This window comes from Psammomys obesus, unplaced genomic scaffold (genome assembly GCF_907164565.1).
Source record: "Psammomys obesus unplaced genomic scaffold, mPsaObe1.curated_primary_1811, whole genome shotgun sequence".
NCBI classification, from domain to species: Eukaryota; Metazoa; Chordata; class Mammalia; order Rodentia; family Muridae; genus Psammomys; species Psammomys obesus.
The window spans coordinates 1,292,780-1,310,217 of NW_026591597.1; the positions used below are offsets into that span (position 1 = coordinate 1,292,780).

At 43.1% G+C, this 17,438-nt stretch overlaps 1 protein-coding gene across 2 annotated transcripts in view; it reads right to left on the reverse strand.

The window, feature by feature from the left end:
• The window catches only part of Ebf1 (EBF transcription factor 1), a 385,123-nt gene that overhangs the window by 135,840 nt on the left and 231,845 nt on the right, over positions 1 to 17,438 (reverse strand). For both annotated transcript variants that reach the window (XM_055610690.1, XM_055610689.1), the window contains exon 7: positions 1,352 to 1,433. In XM_055610690.1, the coding sequence (XP_055466665.1) occupies positions 1,352 to 1,433 (82 nt within the window). The remainder of the gene's footprint in view (positions 1 to 1,351; positions 1,434 to 17,438) is intronic.

The window sequence follows — 17,438 nt, forward strand, 5'->3', positions numbered from 1 at the left end:
CAACAAGCTATCAAAGAACATATGCTAAAAACCCCACACACGATGCACGATGCTTTGAACAGTAGCATCAAAATTTGAAGGCAAGAGGTGGCCAGGAAAGAAACTAAAACTTTATTGGATTCTCTGGATTCATTCCTATCAAGACAAAAAGCGGTAAGGCCGAGACGATTTTTATAGAAATTCTCTAAGATCTCAGGAGACAATAGCATCCTTCCCCTGGATTTGTTCTTTAATGAGACTAATAAGTCTAGCTGCTTTTTTTAAAAAATCATTTTGAAGACTATGATACTGACATCCACAATCAATGCTCAAAATGTCCTCCCTTATTTCTCCTCAGAGAAGGTGCAGCTAAAATTTCTCGGGCACCTCTTGGAGCCGGTACACTGAAAACCGCACTTTGAGCTGACTAAACAGGCGTAGGAGCAAACTTTCAATACCACCCTGCCTCTCTGACAGGTTGTGCAAGCACGCATCAGCACTGACATGGCAGATAGCTTACCCATAAAATGAGATGGAGAGCAAAGCAAGGAAAGGCCTTGACTGTGCTACTTGAGATGTGTTTCCTGGTTCTACACCACCTGGGAGCTTGTTAGAAACAAAGACTTCCAGCCCCACCCACCCCCGTCTCAATCAGGACTTTAACAAGGTCCTAAGGGATTCTCAGCATGTGAAGCTGCAGGGGTATTATGTCTAGAATTCCTAAAACACCTGTGTTTTAGACGTCACTCCATTTGTTTTTAGGTTTTCAACCTTTTAACATATGTATAATCCCATCAGGTTAGTATGCTTTAAAGGGTGGCAGATCTGGAAGACATTTAGTAATACATACATAGTGGGCACAGGGGCATTCCTGGAGCAGAACAGTGGATAGACATGTTTTGATTCTTAAGGGTTCACTGTTGGTGCCAACAGCTGCTGGGCTTGTGTGAGAGGGGCGCAGAGGACAAGAATGGGCCTCCTGGTTTCACCCCTTACTCTTCCTCGGCAAAGTTCTACTTAGAAAACATTTAGGGAATAAAGCCATCGTTTCTGTCTAATTGGCTTAATCTGTGGCTGTCTGGTCACGTGAGTCCATCCAGGAAGCCAAGATGAGGCTCTAAGGACACAGCTGCCTTCATCAGCGGGCGCAGGTGGTGCAGCCCCAATTCTTGTCTAAGAAAAACAACTCCTAGATTGCAGATGCCTGGGGACCAGTGGCCTCACCTGCTCTTCTCCTCCAGAGAAACAATTAAACTCCACATCTTTCTGCCAAAAATGTTTTCCCATCATCTCTTCACATTCAAGTCATTATTAAGATTAAAAAAAAAAAAAAAAAAAAAAAAAAAAAAAAAAAAAAGCAAGAGGGACCCACCTGGAATCTCCGCATGTCACGTGGGTTTCCTGCATTCTTTAGGCAATTTTGGTTGCATTTAAGGAAAAACTTCAGGAAGAATCTGGGGAGAAACAAAGGGATCACGGTTAGCATTTCAGTCCTAACAAGGGAGTCACAGTCAGAAATAACGTCCAGGTTAGTTACGGGGTCTCTTTTCTTCCTGCATCTTCTGCAATACTCAGGGTGGTGTGAGTTAGAATCGGTGTTACATTCATGCCCAGTTCTTCATATTACATTCAAGGGGCATATTCTTTCTGAAGGAATATTCTTGGTACTGCCAACAGATCTCACAAAAGAAGCAACTCCCCCCCTCCACACACACACACCAAGGGAGTATTTTCATTCAGAGAGCAGGTCTTTAACCATAATTTAACATGGGCTCCAAATGGATCTAATTGAGAATTCCCATGGTCCCCAAGCATAACATATAATTTAAGTGTTATAAGTTCACAGATAATGAATGGCAAAGTGCAGACTGGATAAATACAAAGAGCTGATGAATACCTCAAATCTTAGCATCTCCAAATAAGATGTTCAGATTAGCATCCCTGGGAGAAGTAGTAGGATTCACATAATGATTAAGACTTCCCCAATCCTCCAGATTGTTTTTTTTCCTTAGACACTGGCCTTGTTGCACAAAAGCCATTTGTTATTGAGTGTGGGCCTTCCTGCCTCTCTACCCACTTTAGTTTCTAAGTTTTATGGTGAGATCCACAGGTTTTTGTAAAGGTGACAATAGTCTCCAATTGGCTTGAGAGATCCCACTTAAATTGGTGAATCTATTTGAATTGTCAAAATTGTCCTGATGTGTGTGACACAGGACTTGGTCACTCTGAGTAACCACTGCAGTAATACAAGTCCATCATGGAAATGCAGTAGGTATGGCGAGTTTTGTGCTAGTGCGTTCATACTGGTCCTCCTCTGTTAGCCCCCTCCATCTGTTTTCTATCTGGGAGAAAGAGAAGAAATTTATGGCCACCTATTTTCTACATTACTTTTTTTTTACTCTGGGGACAATATATTTCTATGAAATTCATTAAAATACTGGTCAATAAAACGCTTCTAGAAATACTCTTTTTCTTTACTTTTGGCCTGATGTCAGGGCTACACCAGAATAAAATTGTCAACTCAATATCAGTAACTTAAGCAAAACGAGCATTCCCTGATGCTAGTCTGAATTTAGTTTGGAGCACAATGTCAGCAGAGGGGCCCCCTTGATCCTCTATCACAAAGTCACACACCACATTCAAACAGCTTCCATATACAATCTCTGTGCTCCCTGGTCTGTTAGAATCCTCCAGGATGGGAATATGTGGGAGCGTTGAAGAGAAACAATGACTTTTTGAAACAAAATGATAAGATTTTTTTACAGTGTGAGAACCTTCTTACATGAAGTCATTTAACATTACACAGCCCCAAAGCCCATCAATGAGGAGGCCTCTGATAATGGTTCACCCCACTTCCAGGGCCTCTCCACAGAGGCCAAAGTTTATCGACCTCCTGTCTAGGATGAATGACTCACAGAACACTGCTGAAGTCCAGCTGTGTATAACGGAATCCACCCCGGGGCCTCCTCCACGCCCAAAACAGCTCTGCTGATACACGTTAGCTGTCCAGCCACTCTCTCAACCAGTCCTCTTTCAACAGGGCATTTGCACTGCGGGGCTCCTCTGAGCCCCAGAAAGTGACCGCACCAGTACATGGGGCTTTCAAACATTATCAAATATGCCAAGGGGAGTGGTCGTGAGTTCCTCATAGTGCTGGGCTGGGTTCTATACTTTAAAAAGTATATATGAAAACCATCGCAGGGTCCAGAGAGGGGTGATCCCATTCTAATGACAATGAGTGTCTGTGTGGTATGGTACCCTGCAGTAAAGTGTAAAGGCCACAGCTTTTATAAAAGTACCCAGTATGGGATTTACAGCCAAACTGTAGCAAGTACTACCCATGTGCCTTTGAAAGAGGCACCTCAACTTGAACCTCAACTTTTCTCATCTATACAATGAGACCAGGCACCTTACACAGCAACTTTGAAAATGAGCCGAGATGCTACCTAGTGCCTAACACAGCTCAGGATGGTGGAGGCTGCAGGAATAGAAGCTTGAGGGTGTTTTAAACACACTTCTCTCTAGCCTCCCAGATAACCCCTGCCATTCACCCTGTATGATCCAAGAGGACACTCGGAATCAGTCATCCAGTTGCCTTTTCCAAAAGTGAGTGAAGGCGGGTCTAGAATTTAACTTCTGATGCAGCGGACCGAGGGGCAGAGCTCAGAACCAGTATACCACAACAGTGTCAGTAACGATAGAACTACAGTGAAGATGTCAATGCTGGCTGCCCCGCTGGTGGAAATTAAAGTAATGACAGAACAATGGTTTTACTAGGGGAACCACAGGATTATTAACCACCACCCCTCCCAAGGCAACAGCAAGCTGGGGAGGGTTATCACGGCCAGTCTCCCCCAGTGGGCCCCCCTGCCTGTCTCCCCGTGGTTGATAATACTTGCCGCCTGTATGTGTTTAAGCCATTTGAGCCCAGGCCTGACAGCCAGATTCAGGTTGTGTTAGAAGGAGCTGTCAGCACAGCCTCTGGCATCCTCAAGTCGGACAACTGCTAGCCACCGTGAGGAGTGCCATCTGGTGCCAAAGTGGATTTTGAAAGACAGGCAAACAGGACACTGGCTTTGCCAGAGAGAGAAAGCATCGAGGGAGCCAGGGATCTTCTGCCTCAAAGATGAGCAGGGCTGGACACCTGTCAGCAGCTCATCATTAGCACAAAACCTATGCCGGGCACACACCGGATCACCTTTAAAGCTACGCCGGGCACACACCAGCTTGCCGTTAAAGCTATGGCGGCCACACACCAGATCGCTGTTACCCTAAGCTGCCCTGCCACTTGGCCTGCTGGCAGACTCCCCCTCCCACCCCCTCGGCAGCAGATCACTTGCTGCTGAAATTGAAGTCTTGACCATCTGTCGCGGGTAAGACAGCCCTGCCTGGGGCCTCACACAAGCCCTTATGTGGCAAAGACACTGTGAAGGGCCAGTTCTTTTGGGGAAAGCCAGTTCTACTCCAGAGCCTCAGGAATTCTCTCAAAGTTTTCCCCTCAGTACAAGCCAAGTATCTGACCCTTTTGGATCACACTTCCTTAAAGGAACTCAAGAGGAGTAAGGAGGAGTTAAAAATACCCTCAGTGAGAGACTGACTCAGATGCTAGACACACAGACTTGGGGGTGATTTATCTAGGTAAACACATAAGGCATCCCTGAACTTGGGGACATGTGTGTGTAGTGTCTGCTGCTCCACACAGGACGTCTCTGATTCCGAGGGGCTTCTGACAAAGTGGAAGCTATCGTAACACAAAACCATATGTTTGTCTAAAGAACTGCCACATTCTGTGTGTTTGATAAAATGTCCGGGAAAGAGCATGGCTGCCCTACCCCAACTGTGGGAACCTGACCCTCAGCAGGACAATGCCGCTATTGACACGGCAGAGTTCCGAGGAGTTCCATAGAGTCCCGGATCAAACTCTCTTTTTAACTCAGTTCTTTTTTTTTTTTTTTTTTTTTTTTGAGGGGTGGCGTGGCTAGGTGGCGAGAAACCCAACACCTTTCAGCTAACTTTCCCCAGGAGTACCATCATTATTATTTAATACATCTTTCAGTGGGTTATTATCCAAAGCATTTAAGTTCCCAGGGTCTCTCTGAAACCCCCACTGAAGTCCTTGATGATAAGCATTCCAGGAAGGATCAAACTCACCTGGAACACAACACAACAAAGACTCAACAAAAGAAGGGACGTAGTTAGAGTTCAAAACTAGTATTCTAGATTGCCAAAAGGACAAGTAAAGATATACATTTTCCAAGAATTACAGAGTTTGTGTGTGTTGGTGTGTTTTTGTGTGTTGTGTATGTGTGGGGTTTGTGCGTGAATGTGCATGCAGGTGCACACAGGCACCCAGAGTATTCAGGGTCCTGTTCTACCGCACTCCACCTTATTCCCTTGAGATAAGTTCACTCATTAAACCCGGAGCTTGTTATTTTTCCACTAGGCTGATGGCCAGCAAGCACCACGAAGCCTCCTGCCTGCTCCCTGCGAAGTGCTGGGATCCCTGTTACAGGACAGCAATGCCCATTTTGAAGTGGATCCAGGAGATCCAAACTCAGGTCATGGTCTTCATGTGTATTCAGCAAGTGCCCTTGTTCTCTAAGCCATCTCCAGGGCCCAAGTCACAGGAGAACTTTTAAAGTGACTTTAGCCATCCCTTTATCTAACCTCCTCATTTCACGTGTGAGGGAAAATGAAGCTCAGGAGGCAAGATGATCCCTTCATAGCTCTCAGTGGCTGTGAGAGCAGAGCTGTATTCTCCATGTGCTGGAGAGAGGCCCTCTTATCTTTCCAATATGACACCAGCTCCTCACACACCAATCCAGCAAGAGGTCAGCACTTAAGCCCGTGACCTTTCTAGTCTACCACTTCAATTAAAAAAAAAAAAAAGTGACATCATGAAACCTGAAGGGACATCCTATTAAAGCTGTGTGTAGGTTCATCAGTCAGGCTGATGTAAGTAGGACATTGGTCCATTATTGAAGGAACTGAAATGAACACGTGTTGTAGAACACATTTGTTGATTTGGTGATATACTTTATAGTAGTTCACCAAACAGTAGAGAGTTTCAATTATCTGCCTTGAATCCATGTAACTAGCTTAGTATTGGTGACCAAAAGTACTGGGTTCTAGAAAGAAAATCAGTTAACCAACATAATCAAACTCCTACATGAGGGTATGAAAAACAAAGCAAACTCCATCCCATGTCTCCCATGACATAATGGATGTCGTGTGACTTAAAACTGGTGGCACTTAGTAAATACTGGGTCAGTAAATAGAACCTAGAGCCCGCCCTTAAATACAAATCAGAGCTTTCAATAAAGACAGTAGGAAAGTATACTGGACAAGCAAATTTTGTTGGAGATGAGAATAATATAGGTCAAGTCCAATAATCTCGTGCCCCTGAGAGTGTTATCAACCAAATGTGGGAATAATAAGACTTTTCCTTTCCAACAACTGGGTAACTTTTATCAAACGTTAAGCTTTGTTGCTTAGCTAAATGTGTTATCTTCCCCAAAGATTTAACCTCTCTGTGCCTCAGTTTCATTATTTGTAAGAGGGAGAAACCATTAGAATGTTTCTTTTTAGAAAATCAGTAAGCATTTAAAGGTGTCGAAACTGAGCACAGAGGAAGCAATAATGCTCATCACTGTCAGTGATCGGGAGCAGAGGCATGCTGCCTAGACCAAGAGATGCTAAGAGTTTCAGATATGAAAAGTATCATTTCTCTGGCATAGTGCAGGGTCAGAAAACCAGTGAAGCCCTGTGTACAGGCTTCCTCAAATGACATACAAAAAGAAAACAACAAAAGAGATAATCACCAAGGAAAGGCATGAGTACAGCAGCTTTCCCCAAAGTGGAATAAGTAAGGCAGGGTCTTAAATTATGGAGGACCCCAGCTAGTCAGAAGTGAAGGGCACACAAGACAAAACTGCCTTCCAAGCACAGCCTCCATACCCATCGCTAATTGTTATGCAAACCAAGTGTAGTGGATCTGGACTGAACAGGTTGAGTTTTTTACCTCTCCCTACCCAAAGTCTGAAAAATCACGTTTGTTTGCTTGCAGCTGTGCTCATCATGTCCAGGCTGGAAAAGAAAAATGTCAAAGCCCAACTGAACGAAGACATAAAACCTCTGTTCCTAGATTCAGAATCCCAGGAAGTTCCCCTGACTTATGCCCACAGATGGTGAGGCAGCAGACGGCCCTTCCCAGTGGTATTTAGTACGCCGGGACACACTCTGGCCTCATACAAGAAACAGCTGTGTAGAAACAAATGTGGGGGTCCCTTCTGGGTGAAGTTCAAGCTGCTCCCACACATGATATGGAGAGGATCAGGAAAGGCCTTGTAATTAAAAGGGGTCCTTTGGAGTCATAGACTGCCCTATCACCTTTGCTGCCACAGAGGACAACTTGTTTTGGCATCAGTCTTCCGGCCCCGAAATTACCAGGGAAAAATTCCCAGGAACACTAGGATGCTCCCAAATTGAAAGCATTTAAATGGGTAGCACCTGCCCTTACCCAAGACCACCTAAGTTGCCTGAAGCTGCCTGAGCAATGAATGCCCTCTAGGTAGCCCTCAAAGTCTCAATGCCCCATGAAAAGGTAAGCCAGACTCCTGTTCCAACTCCGTGGGAAACAGCTGCCTTGAAAACAGGACAGGTCAAAATGGAAAGAGAAAACTCTATTTTCAAGGTCAAAGAAAACTTCCTGGCCTCTCATTCACAGACTACACTGTAGGGTACAGTTCATCCATGTGAAAACATGATACCCAAAAGTCAGCCAACATCCCAGGGAGGCCACAAGGGCAGGCCAGGAGGCTGAACTGAACAAGGGTGGACCTCGTCTCCTTTTCTGGTAGGAAAAGCCACAGCAACCAAAGACCTGTCTGACTTACTCCACACAGTCCTGTGACATACAGATGGCTGAGAGAGAAGCTATGAAGACTCTTCTGCTGCTCCCACAGTGGAAGAGAAACGGAAATTAAGCCATGATGTTGTCTTGGGGATCCCAGAGGGAGAGCAAACAGCTGCCCCTATTATTGGCCAATGACTTCAAGAAGTTTACCTTCCCTGGCAGATGCTGCCTGGATCTTGGGCATTTCTGGAAAGTGTGTGCAGCCTAAAGAGATAAATATGATCAGCTTGAAAAGGATTCATTACCACAGAGCTCAGAGTTTGGCTTGGTGAGAAGACATAATTAGTGGCAAGAGCTTAAAGCTGGGGGGGGGGGTGAGGGAGTGTTGGAATATCATAACAGTTGCCTAAAAACTTAAAAACAGTTTAAAGGTAAAGGGCCCACTGCAAATAGGGTCCTTATGCTAGGAGTCAAATCTGACAGGTAGCAAAAAGGGTCAAGACAGCCAAAGGGTGGAGAAGGACCACGGGGGAAAGAGTGTCTCATAATCTCTCAGAAGAGACACTGAGAAGATTGTGAGATGGAGGGCCTGTGGCAGAACGTTGACTTCTGCTGACCCAGTCCAGCTGATTCTCCTGGCAAGGTTCATTGCCCATTAAACAAGAAAGAATTACAGAGTGCCAAACCTGAAATCTCTTGAATGACAGAAAAGGAGAGACACTTCAGGGGAAGCCCTTTGACAGCACTCCCAAGTACCAAGGCTTTCTTGCCAGAGTATATAAAGGTTAAAATTGTCCCTTGGAGAACTTTTGAAACCAGTGTATATGGTTTGATATGCAGAAGGAACCTCACAGATTAAAAAAAAAAAAAAAAAAAAAAAAAAAAAAAAAAAAAAAACAACAACCAACAAACAAAAATGTTTGTCTGGCCTGCTTGGGAATGACTGAGGGAAGCAGACTGGGCAACGGTTATTTTAAATTATTTCTGTCACATGGAGCACAGCCTACAGGTAGTCAGTGGACATAGGACACCTGCAGACTTTGGATGGCTTTCAGTAGTGTTGGACTTCTGGGTTCCCACCGTAAAGTGTTATTCGGGATGGAAAAAATAGAAGTATTGCTTACTTACTGCCTCATGACAGCATCAGACACACAGGTGAGGAAGGAGAGCCTCAGCATTCACCTTACCAGTTTTTACAGAAAATGTGGGCACAAGACCATTTGTGAGGCCTTGTGTTTTGCATCTATTAGGCCCTACTCCTCCAAAAACTGTGGCGTTCTGCTTCTACTCCCATTTTACAGATACTATATTGAACATTATGTAAATTGTCCATTAAAATATATTACATATTCATATAAATAGTTGTATATAAGGTATCTATCTATCTTATTATCTTATAATGGGGATTTAGCTCATTGACCATATCTGGCAATACACCTCACCATCGCCAGGTTAACTAAATTAGAGCTAAAGCCAAAGAAAAGAGATTCTGGCCCTTTGAACCCAAGTCGTCCTAATTACCAATTCTAATGTTTCAGGTTTTCTCATGACCACTTTATGTATGACCACCACCACCCCCAACACCTTTTAACCCTGCTGAAAAGACTGGAATATTTAACTGTAACAAAATGGAGAATTAAGGTAAAAGCAAAACCAAGATTTCCTGGGTCTCTTTGGGGAAAGACAGTGAACAACTTTTTAAGGGTTTAATTTGATTACCCATCATTATGTGTTCACAGTCGCTGCCTTTGAAAACCTTTCATGCAGACACAAAGCCACAGGTGGAAAAAGAAAGGCTTTGCTATCACCGTTGTTCAATATGTAAGTATTTAAAATCGTGAGGCCCATCCATTTAGAATCTGAGGTCTGAGTTTCACTTGCCCCCTTTATAGTTTCCCTCTGACTCTCTTCTGTGGAGGTGACAGATGCCAGGGAGGGATTAAGAAGTTCAAGTCAACAGTAACTGAGACATACAGCTTTCCCTGAACTCTTGGCTTACTATTCCCTGGGCTCTAGACTTACTATCCTTTTCCATACTTTGTGAAGTATAAATATTTGTAAGTATTCATTCATTCACTTTACCAACAGATCTTTCCAGAGAACACAGGGTGAACTGGAGTCTCTCCTCCCTGGTGCCAGTTGCACTAAGAGCATACTGATTTTAGTTCAAGGATTTTGTCCAAAAGAAAAGTATTTACATATGATTTTTCAAAGAAAAAAGTTTGACTCTTAGGACAGCGTATTTGATTAATTGCCAAGGAAAGCTGAACAGCTTTAAATGGACTATTAATCTGTTGTGGCTATTAGGTAGGGGCCAGCTGAATGAATCTTAAAGTGCCTCACAGGGTCAGTAGTGGACATTTCCAGGTATATGGCCCCCTTCTTCTTCTCTTCCTATCATTCTTTGATTCAGCCACATCAAATTGCATCCTTGTGGCCTTAACAGGAAGCCTCCTTCCTCCCTTCATTGTTGGCTGCATCCCTGGGTCAGAAGTATCTTCCACATTCCCTCACCATCCCAGCTTCCCGTAATCCTACCTACCTTTCAGGTATGGTGTAATAGGCTACATCATGAACCTCCCCTGACGCCCCTACAGAATTAGTCATATTATTCATCACTGTTACATACTCTTAGTCCCCCTTGCAGTAACTACAGCTATTGTTACTGTGACACTCCTTAAAGAGCCCCTCAGTTCACACAGCACCCAGGACAGCTGTGTTTGAAAAGCACCAAATGAATGAACATAAATATTAACAGCAGCTAATTTTCAATCATAACACAGGGATGACTTGTCTCTTTTTATTCCCCTCCTGCATTTTTGAATTTTTCCATTTGTATACAATACTTCCGTGGAAGAAACACTCAACTTCAGTGTTGTAAAAATCAAAGTGCATATCATTCACCCCCGAGCCTTGAGAAGGTTTCTCCATTGTGCAATGGGTAACTGAGGAAATAAAAATGATGAGTGGTTTTCTCAAAGTCTCTATATGCTAAGATTTGCCATTTAATTCAAACAAGCAGAGTTAAGAGCTATCCATCTCACGGTCTGTGACCATTTATTAGTTTCATACATGCATAATTCATGCAAGAGCTCATTGGTGTCCTTAAATGTCCTACTTAACACTGTCTTGACATCAAAGTTCAACATATTATCTCTAAGTTAAGCCTGTCATTGTTCTTACAACATTTACCTGGAACCCAAAGGGATAAAAGGCCATATTACCAACAGACTAGAATGGCCTCTCTCTAAAATTCTACAAGCCATTCTGCTAATTTTCATAGACCCTGTAGCTTAAAACTCACCATGATTTGCTATCTCTTCACTCATCCTGCTTCCTTGGGTCATTCATTTCCCCATTCATCTGGTCCTGAATTCAGTATTTACTCAGCTCAGCACGTGTTACTTGCCAAGCCCAAGGCATACAGCCATTTTTGCTGTGGAAACTCACTAAAGAGGTCCCAGGCAGTTTTCCTTAGAATCTTCTTAGTGACTTTAAAAACCAGTGAACGGGCCAGTCCTATATTCTAGGCAATATGGTGGAGTTATGAACAGAAATAGAGACCTACAGAGGAGGAAAGGACAGATCATCTTGTGCCATTGAACTTTAGATTAAAAAAAACTGAATTCAAATCCCTAACTGGTAAAAAGAGGCATGTCATTCCTTCACTCCTTCCCTCTTACCCTCAGCATGTGTCACAGAGGGGGAAAAAAAAAGGGACAAGATTTCCAGGGACAGATGAGATTTGACAATTTCTATTTATTTATTTATTTATTTATTTGTCTATTTATTTATTTATTTATTTATTTATTTGCTGTGAGGAAACAAGCTCATTTTCTACAAAGAAAAGAGAAAAGAGGAAGGAAGAGGAGAGGAAAAGGAGAGGAAATCACCTCTAAATAATTTCCATCCTTGGGAAAAGGTACCAAATTTTTCTAAGGATGGAAGTTGTTTTAAAATGATTGTAACACAGCATCACCCGCCCTTTCAATATCCTCTATCACTTTCCCACTCGCTTTTCCAAGCACACACTCCCTGGTTCCAATCTCAGCATCTCTGTGTGCTGCCTGCCTCCCCTGGGCTTACACATTACTGTGATAATTAATTTAATTTGAGCAATGGCTTCCATTGCAAACAATCACTGCATTCCAACATGCCACACAAGATGGGCTCAGATATGAACAAGTGACCCCTTAATTTGGATTTAAAGCTTAGGACCAGTCTTCAAATAAAAATGACCAGGGAGCATTGTGCCCACAGAGTACTGACAATAATCTCATGAGCTTCCAATTATCCCAGTTCATATTATGGACAATCCAATAACTCTGTATGTTCTATTCCATAAAAAAATATAAAAAGAAATTCATCATATTGAAATCAGAATGCAAAATAGAGCCTGACACTTTATTAAGCTCTGCTTCTCGGGATATCATAAGGTTGCTGATGGAAAATGAAATTAAGCAATCGCAGAGATGAAGAATGACACCATTTAGACTTTCTGCAGGTGCTTTCATGCTCACAGGTCACTCATCCTCCCCACAGTATGTCACCCTGGAACAGCTTCGGTTTAAACTCGAGATACAGGGTAAGGGGGGGGGGCGCTCTAAAATCTCCTCTACTTTGTCACCTAAATTTGTCATTATTTACTAAAATCAAACTACTAAAGCAAGAGGATGACTTAGACATTACCTACTGCTATCATCTTAATCAAGAGCCTCTGGATGGTTGACTTAACGGCCTCAAATACCCCAGTGTGGAATGCAAGCTCGTGTACACATGCTTTTCTGTGTGAAAGGTCTACAGGGTTCTCAAGAAAGAAGGAAATAGGAGTGTGTGATGGATTGCTCAGGGTCTGCCTGCCTCTGCCTCCTGAGTGCTAGGATTAAAGACATATGCAACCATTCCAGTTCATGTCCTCCTATTAAAAATCGCAGTCCGGGGGCCAGAGAGATGGCTAAGAGCACTGTCTGTTCTTCTAAAGGACCCGGGTTCAATTCTCAGCGCACACATGGCAGCTCACAGCTGTCTATAACTTCTGTTCCTGGGGACCTGACTCTTTTACACATGCAAACAAAACACCCATGTACATAAAAAAAAAAAAAAAATAGCAGCCCCTTGCTCTCCTTTTGGAGTGCTTTGCCCTCACTCAAGAGTTCTTGCATTTTTAAAGCCTTGTTCTTTGGCATTGGGCAGGATGTCACCGGGTCCATCGCCGCCCTCAGTTCTATGACTGCCTTAGGGGTAAACATGTGTTAAGTCAAGCTGTCAGGCACCATCAGAACCAGCTGCAGGTCTTAAGTAGCTTGAAAAAAAACAGTCTCTCCTTCTATCATAGCTTAGCCAAGAAAGATATGAAGCTGAGGTGCTGCAAAATGCAGTGCCTTAGAGAGGAGCCTTAGAGAACACAGGCTATTATGCTGATAATGGTGCTCACAGGGCAAAAATATATTTTTTGACAGATGAGGAGGAAGCGAGTAGAGAGGGCTCTTACCCACAAATGTCCGCCAAGAAAGTTGAAGTGAAGTTAGGCAGAAATGTCGACCAAATCACTACACTGAGCAGACAGCAGAAAAGAGAGTCTCAAAAAAGTGTGTAAAAAGTACAAAGTCTCCTTTACAGAGTCCTGGTTAAGTTTAGGCTCTCTAACAATACACTTAAGTCACAATCATAAACATATGCATGTATTTATCAAAAACATATACATACATAAATGAAGCATACAGATATATGGGAGAGATAGATGATAGACAGACAGACAGACAGATAGGTAGATGAGGAATATACAAATACGTGAGAGGTCTCAAAAACCAGAACTCAAATCTAAACAAGAAACTCATTTATATTTTACATACACCTTCTACACACAGGCTGAAGGTAATTTAATACAAAAATTTAGTGCAACCCATCACCTCAGGTCAGGTATGGCATTTCCTTTTGGTGGCTTCATGTTGATGCTCAAAGTGTTTCTCCTCTTGGAGCATTTTGGATTTCTAATTTTCAAATGAGGGATGCTGAACTGTCCACATTCAAAAGTCTGCATACAACTACATTCATTTTCTTTCCTCTTAACAGAATTGCTGCTCACTCTCAAAATGATGAAGGCTTTTTATATGTTTGGAACTGATATCATAAGGGACTTTATCAGGCAACATCAAAGAGTCAACTAGGCTTCACACAGACCCAGGGACAGCCCTGAAATTGTATGAACTGAGGAATAATGGCTTGTCAACTGGAACAGCTCAACTTTCTCCAGCTACCTGACTTCAGAAGTCGTGTTGTCAAAACTGCCCCATAAACGAGAAGGTTGGTTGTCTATTGTATAAAAATTATAAAAATTGCTCAAACTTGCTCCAAGCAAGTTTGGGGCCAAACCAGCCCTAGAAGAGAGTCTACATCACTCGCTCTAAACCACAAGAATCAAATCATAAGTGTGCAATGTGGCTTTTCTGTACCAATTTTCAAATTTAAACACTAATTATGTTAAGAGAAAAACTAGAGCCAGAGATATAGCTTATTGGTTAGGAGCAAGTGCCACTTGGACTCAAGTTCTCTGAGAAGACAGCTTCCCAGCTACACACTCTGCACCCTTCCTTTGTGATGCCTCTGTCTGTACTCATCACTGTAATTTTTACCAAAAATGAATTGTGGTGCCAAATTTGATAACAAAATATTTACTGACATCAATATTTTTGTAAGAACTAAATGATAGCCTGATAGATGAACTCATTTCTCAATTGTGACTGAAGGGCTGGGAAGATGGTCTTGTCAATGAAGTGTTCTCTCTGCAAATCTGATCTGATCTGAGTTCAGATTATCAGCAGCCATGATAAAAACAAACAAACAAAAACCAGTCATGGTGGCACATTCCTGTAATCCCCATGCTGGAGAGGTAGAAACAGGAGGATCCATTCCTAGGGCTTGCTGATCAGTGAGTTTAGCCAAATTGGTGAACACACATTCAATATGAAATTCTGGCTCACAAAAATAAGGTGAAAAGTGAGTAAGGATGATAACCAACATTTCTGACTTTCACACATGTGCACATATACTTGCATGCACACATATGAACACATACACAAACACATAACACATATATACATACATACACACAAATGACAAAGCAATAAGATCTTGTCCCCCAGCACTACCTACCAACTAACTCTTTTTAGAGCAACAGATGAAAAATAAATGGGGTTTCAGAAACACATAAGGTCACACCAGGATACGACACACATGCTGTCTCATACCAGACATGCACAGTCTGTTCTCTGGTGTCTTTTTGGTAGATTCAAGGCTCATCTCTTAGAGATGGTGAGATGATCCACAGAACACACAAATGATAAATAATATAGTTATAGGTGAATCATATTTTCTACTAAAACACAGTCTTTATATGTCAGAGAACAAGGTAAGGTATATGGGAAGCTAAAATAGGCCTGCCCAAGTCTCTTCTTGAGTTTTCTCCCTTCTCTCTGAGATGCCCCTGCTCTTGGCTCCCCTTCCTCAAATGAAACCAACAGGCATGACAAGAGCACTGGGTCTCCTTAAAGCCTACAGCTTATACCAACACCCCCAGGCAGTCGCCTCCCACAACTGTTTCCCTGAGCCCTTCAAGTATTTCAAGTATTATTTTTAATAAAGAAAACTCTTCCCATATGAAGATAATCATATTGCCAAACCCTTCTCAAATGCAAAGAGCCTGGAAAAATGTGGGGTCTCATGTATGTTTCCTTGAACTGTGGGATCAAGTTTGCATGCACTCTGGAGTGATGATGGGTCCTCTGCCAAGATGACTCAGAGTACAGATTGCCTTCCCATGATGGTCGCTTTTCTTCTTTTCAAAAGATTGCCCCAAAGCAGGCTAGTGGAATACTTTACCTAAGTGTCACGCTTTCGAAAACGAATACTGGGTAAAGTCATGGCTCATGTCAAATGGAGGTTACTACTTGCGATGTAGCGTGCTCCATGCACGCTTTATTTTAATCTTCACAACCGCTCTGCGCTACCCCATCCATTCACCCACTCTCCACCTCTGCCCCAGTTCTCCAGATAAAAAGCAGCTGAATCATTGAGAGATTAAGTAACTTCCCTTCCCACAGAGAGTTCATGGCAGAGGTAGACATAATTTGAATGCAGAGTCTCAGAGGACTGTCTGTGGTCCTGTGAACTGGAGCAGGGCTCTCTGTGAACCGAGGTACTCACTGCCACTGGAAGGTCCAGCAGTCAACACACACAGTGACACGGCATTATGCAGTGAGCTTTCCACGTACCTATGTAGTTAAAGACACAGAAGCGAATAAAACCTTCCTCTGCCCTGAAGCAATCATCCATGTCCTCCGTGAAGTCAACTAAAATCTACCCTCCCTCTTCCTCAGAGTTCACAACACTGCAGTCACCCTAGCCTTTCCCCGTTTGCACCAACAACCTCTCTCTTCTTTTGTATTTGCTGCCAAAACACCCTCTTGTTAACTCTTGGGTTCCTTTTCTGCCCTGCAGGGAATCCACAATCAAATACCAAAGGTCCCAGTGCCTCTCCCACCTCGATTCTCCCAAGTGAACAAGTAATCTCTCTCCTCGGTTTCCACCACCCTCAGAGTGCTGCAAACAGCCCACCAAGTTCCACATCCCTTCTGCCCCTAAAATGACATCTACACCCATAAATTTTGCTCAGAACAAAGTCTGGAAGACCAGCATTTCACCAACATTCCAAACATGGCCTTTTTGGTGCTGTTCATCATTGACCTGGAAGCCTGCTCTGGACTATTTATTCTCTTTTGAATTATTCCCAACTCTTCCCCCTGGAACTAAACAGAAAAGCTAGCGTAAGTGCTTCCGGACCTCAAATAAGACAGTGCATTCCTCAACAGTCTCAGATCATGGTGGGTATCAGCTTACTATACTTGAGGGGAGGGAGCATTTAACACTGATCGCTTGCTTTTTGCTACAGTGCTTTAGAAGTTGTTTTTTGGTCTCACCTAGTAAAAGGGTCACTGTCTTTGCTGGGATTGTGACAAGCTTCTCCAAAATGAGAGCACTTTATTATCACATTAGTACCAGGGAAAGTCACATAATTAACAGAATTTATCCTCATTTACTCTGTAAAAGCACTAATATTCCAGCTCTCTGCCTCTCTCTAATTACTTTCTTTAACACAACTTTTTTTCTGCTCACAAGTTGACCCCTCATAGGCTCATCTGCAGAAATGTGTTAAAACTTCTTTTTTTCCATCCTCCTCTCTATTTAAGTCGCCAGACTTTATTCATTCGAACAAGCATGAGAAGTGCACTGAGGTCTGTCAGAGTTCACACAATGCCTTTGAATTAGCAGGTGTGACGGTGCCCTGCTTTTGCTAGGGATCCTCTGTTCCGAGTAAGTGATGACAGCCACCAGAATTACTGTTAATTGTAACGTGACGCTGGCACTTCAGCGGCTGTGTGTGGTGGTGAGCAAGCATTGGTGCGGGCGTCTAAGAAACTCCGAAGCTGAGAGCCCACGATGCATCAAAGAGAACTGAGGCTCGCCACCCACATGCTGCCTTCTCAGGTGCTATATTTGTTCACACACACACACACACACACACACACACACACACACACACACACAC